We start from the raw sequence: 5,045 nt of genomic DNA, 5'->3' as shown, positions 1-5,045 counted from the left end.
GTTCCAGCTTCTTGAGGTGAGAATATAAAAACTGCATTTTAGATTTTTCTATTCTTTTGAGTGAGGCTTGGATGGCTATGTATTTCCCCCTTAGAACTGCCTTTGCGGTATCACATAGGTTTTGGACCATTGTGTTTTCATTCTCGTTGGTTTCCATAAATTGTTTAAATTGATTTTTGATTTCCTGTTTTATTGAATCATTCTTGAGCAGGATGGTTCTTAGTCTCCAAGTATTTGAGTTTCTTCCAAATTTTTCCTTGTGGTTGAGTTCCAATTTCAAAGCGTTGTGGTCTGAGAATATGCAAGGAATAATTTCAGTCTTTTGGTATCGGTTGAGACCTGTTTTGTGACCCAGAACATGGTCTGTTCTTGAGACTGTTCTATGGGCATTAGAATAGAATGAGTATTCTTTGGTTCTGGGGTGTAGTGTTCTATATATATATCTATGAGATCCAACTCCTCGAGTATGGCATTCAAAGCCCTGTTTCTTTGTCGATTTTTTGCATGGGTCTTCTGTCTATTTCTGATAGTGGAGTGTTGAGGTCCCCTACTATTAATGTATTTTTATCTTATGTCTCTTTATTCTGGTTAAGAGTTGGCTTGTGTATCTTTCTGCTCCCCTGTTGGGGACATATATATTTATAATTGTCATATCCACTTGTTGGATACATCCTTTAAGAATAGGGGCGCCTGGGTAGCGCAGTCGTTAAGCATCTGCCTTCGGCTCAGGGCGTGATCCCGGCGTTCCGGGATCGAGTCCCACATCGGGCTCCTTCGCTGGGAGCCTGCTTCTTCCTCTCCCGCTCTCCTGCTGTGTTCCCTCTCTTGCTGGCTGTCTCTCTGCCACATAAATAAATAAAATCTTAAAAAAAAAAAAGAATAATATAGTGCCCTTCTGTGTCTCTATAGTCTTTAGTTTAAAATCCAATCTGTCTGATATGAGAATGGCTACCCCAGCTTTCTTTTGAGGTCCACTGGCGTGAAAGATGGTATTCCATCCCTTTACTTTCAGTCTGGATGTATCTTTAGGTTCAAAATGAGTCTCTTGTAGACAGCAAATGGATGGGCCATTTCTTTTTATCCAATCTGCAACCCTGTGGCATTTATGGGAGCATTTAGGCCATTTACATTGAGACTGAATATTGAGAGATGTGATTTTAATGATGTCATGTTGCCAGTAAAGTCTTTGTTTCTATCGATTGTGACTTTCTGTTCTGTATCACCCTGGGGCCTTTTTACCTTTACAGAACCCCCCTTAATATCTCCTGTAGGGCTGGTTTCATGGTTACGAAATTGGTAAATGACTGGCGATTCTGGAAGGTCTGTATTTCTCCATCAATTCTGAATGACAGCCTTGCTGGCTAAAGGATCCTTGGCTGCATGTTTTTCTCTGAAAGAGCTTTAAAAATGCCCGCCCCAACCCTTTCTCTCATTCCAGGTCTGTGTAGACAGGTCTGACGTAATTCTGATAACTTTTCCTTGGTATGTGAGAAATTTCTTTGCTCTGGCCGCTTTCAATACTGTATCCTTGGATCTAATATTTGCGAATTGCACTGTGACGTGATGTGGCATAGGTTTGTCGTGGTTGAGCTTGGGAGGGGTCCTCTCTACCTCTTGGACACGAATGTTTGTTTCCCTTGCTAGATTAGGGAAGTTTTCAGCTACAATTTGTTCAAATATCTCTTCTAGACCTCTGTTTTTCTCCACCCCCTCAGGGATGCCAATGATTCTGACATTGGAACGTTTCATTTAGTCAGTAATCTCCCGTAACCTACATTCTTGAGCATGGATTTTTTAAAGACCAGATTCTATTTCAGCTTTTTCTTCTACTAACCCATCCTCCAATTCGCTGATAGGTTCTTCTGCCTCATTCACCCTGGCCATCAGAGCCTCTAGTTTTGACTGCATTTGGCTCATAGAATTTTTAATTTCTGCCAGATTCACTCTCGTTTCCGCCCTTAGAGATTCTATATTCTCATTAACATTTTCGTTAATACTTTCTTCAAGTCTACACATCATCTTGACCATTGTTACTCTGAATTCCATTTCTGATAATTTGGTTATATCCATGTCCATTAGTTCTGTGGCAGAGGCCACAGACTCATTGTCTTTTCTTTGCTAGGGGGGGATTTCTCCTTCTCGTCATTCTGATGAGGAGAGGTTGTGAGGGGTTGTCCAGAGCCCAAATTATTGACCGGGACCCAGGCAGTGTGCCCTTGTTTTATAGGGATCTTAGGGATGTGGGCTTCTTGGTTTTTCAGCCTGCCTTCTGGGGGAGGGGCCTGCCACGCCGATACTCAGGCAACCCTGTTTGGGTAGAGTCTCAGTGTCCCCTGTGAGGGGGGATGGGGATGGGCACACTGTGAGCCGGTATTTCCAGGCTTTTGTTATCTGGCGGCTTTCCCTGGTGGTTTGCTGTGCCTCTTCTGAGGGTCAGAGCAGCAGTGGCCAAATCTCAGCCTCTGTCTCAGAACAGAGGGATCGCAGACCGTTCTCCACTGATGTTCTGGCCACTTTAACTCTGTTTCTGTTGGTGCTGTTCAACCCTGCAGCGTCCCAGGATGTGCGCCCCACACCCGGCATCCCAGCCCTCACTTCCAGGGCCAGAGCGTCTCTGTCCTTTGTGTTTCTAACACCACCAGCCGCCAGCTGCCCCCGTGCGCTCCGGAGCTCCCGGTCTCAGTCTGGTTCCAGTGAGCGCACCGGAGCTCTGGTTTCAGTCTGGTGGCGCGAGTTCCCCGGCTCATAGTCTCAGTCTGCTGTCTCGAGGGTGCCGTCCACGAGTCCGCCCGCTCCCCCGTGCAGATGGCTACCACTTCTCGGTGCCCGAATGCGGCGGCTCCCTCCCCCTTCCGTTTATCTTCCGATATCTGTGCGCAGTTTCACGGCTCCCTGCTTCGTACCTCAATACTCAGCGCTGGAGATGTTCATTTGTAGAGATCCAGATGTATCTTCCTGCATCTCAGGCTGATTCTGTGGATGTTCAAGCTGGTCTGGTACCCATCCTGCTCGACTCAGGGGACCGGCTGAAAAAGGGGTCCCCTACTCCTCCGCCATCTTAACTCCCTCTCCCTGACATGTGTAATTCTTAATTCCAATACTGTCTAGGAACACTAGAGATTACTAAAATAATTAAGATTAATATGCTGAGACATGCTGTGTGAGGTAAAATGTAATAGAGTCCCAGCACCAATGCTGGGTGGTAGTGTGTGTGCATGAGTGTGTGTATATGTGCTTTTGGGTGTGTGTCCAGACGTGGGGTGCATGGGAGTGTATGCAATGTGAATGTGTAGGTATGTGGACATGTGTGCACTCACAGGTGTGGCTACGTGCATGCATGCTGTACGTATATGTGCATCTGTAGATGTGTGTGTGTGTGTGTGTGTGTCTGCGTGTACACTTCCACAAACAGCAGGAACATCTAACTCTCTGAACTTTATTAGTCATCAGTCTTCTTAGCCTCCAAAACAATTGGTTTATTTGGTCAAATGATTAATCATTGTAATGGATAATTTAAAAATCTCTAGCAAAGCAGGCTAATTATGTGGATTTATTATATGGTTGACCTGTCTCGTTCCTTGATTTGAAAGAATCAAGAGTCATAATAATATCAAACAATGTTTTTATTTCCCCCATTCCCAGGTAGAATATCTGAGATCCCACCAACTTTGGGGAGTTACATCTGCCAATTGCTTGTTTGTATTTTGCAGAGAACATCCTGACATCCTTACTGTCTAAATCAAACATGTGCCTACACATAACACAACACACACACTCTAAAAGTAGGTTTAAGAATTTCCAAAATAATTCTCAACACCTTTCAAGACAACTGAAATACCCAGCTGGGAATGGCTTCAGGAATAAAAACAGTCTCGGCCTTAAGACCCACCCTGATGGTTTGTGTATTATTAAGATGCCAAAAAGTCCACAAAAATCATGGAAAGGTGTATTATCAAATTATTAATACATTCAATTGGAATTCAGTCTTGTCTTATTAAAGGCAAGGTATTTGTAGAAAGCAATATTTAGTAATATTTAGTTAACATCTGGTTACTCTTAACAATACTTACTGGGAAAACGCTGTATTTGTCTGAATCTACATCTTTGAATGGCACAGAATTTTTTATAGTTCTAGAAAAAAGAAAACAAAACAGCTGGTGAGCTAAGAAAAAAAGAAACTGTGTTTGTGAAAACAAACAGAGACATTTCAGATACGGCTATGTTGAGTATGTGATAGAAGTCCATTCTAAAAATAAAATGAAGCGCCTCCATGGTATGGAAGAGCGCCAGCCAAACTTTGCCAATCTCTGCTCTCCACTTAATTAGAACTATTTTCTCTCTGATATTAATTTGGCCCATATGGGGAAGTGAAACAATTACATCAACATTTTGGAGAACTTAGGAAATTGATGTTGAGATGCCCAGAAAAGAAGGAGACTGCATTTTTGGTCCAATGAGCTCAGCACTACAGATTGAATTTGTGCCATTTTACACATTCTGTGATGGAAGTCTTTTCTTAAAATCTACATCTACTCTTTTAAACCACTAACTCTAAGAATCTTGAGGCACTTGAGCTGGCAATGTTCACTCCCATTCATGAGCCTAGAAAACCAAAGATTCGGATGTGACTGATGACCAAGCAAAGTCATGCTAAGGCCACAGACCCCTCCCCCGAGGGAGGCTCTCCCCCTGTGTCCTCACTACCAAACTTTTCCCAGCTCCTGAATAGCAAACACTGCTTTCCCTCTAGGAAAATCTCTCATGGGGTAGCAGGCTATGCCATCATATGGCAGGGTGAAGCTATTTTCAGAGCCTAGAATGTAGAGAGTAACATGAGCCTTTACAGGATTTACTAAATGGTCTTTTGAATCAAGAGCACTCTAGCAGCTGTGAGAGCCTCAAGGCAAATGGATTTAGTAAGAGCCAGCATGGAGCCTAACTGGTGTCATGGAGCCTGACTTACTAACTCTGGGATGGTGGACCCACCAGAAGTCTAGGTCATAAGCTTCTCCAGAGATGGCCTCTCCTATAAAACTAGGTAGTCC

General features: G+C 43.6%; 1 protein-coding gene across 3 annotated transcripts in view; it reads right to left on the bottom strand.

The window, feature by feature from the left end:
• Nucleotides 1–5,045, bottom strand: part of AOAH (acyloxyacyl hydrolase) — a 176,864-nt gene that overhangs the window by 94,950 nt on the left and 76,869 nt on the right. For all 3 annotated transcript variants that reach the window (XM_040644102.1, XM_008686500.2, XM_008686501.2), the window contains exon 7: nt 4,071–4,131. In XM_040644102.1, the coding sequence (XP_040500036.1) occupies nt 4,071–4,131 (61 nt within the window). The remainder of the gene's footprint in view (nt 1–4,070; nt 4,132–5,045) is intronic.

This window comes from Ursus maritimus, unplaced genomic scaffold (assembly GCF_017311325.1).
Source record: "Ursus maritimus isolate PB19 unplaced genomic scaffold, ASM1731132v1 scaffold_3, whole genome shotgun sequence".
Classification (NCBI taxonomy): Eukaryota; Metazoa; Chordata; class Mammalia; order Carnivora; family Ursidae; genus Ursus; species Ursus maritimus.
The sequence above is the reverse complement of the archived record's forward strand: the minus strand, read 5'-3'. Positions and strand labels throughout refer to the sequence as shown.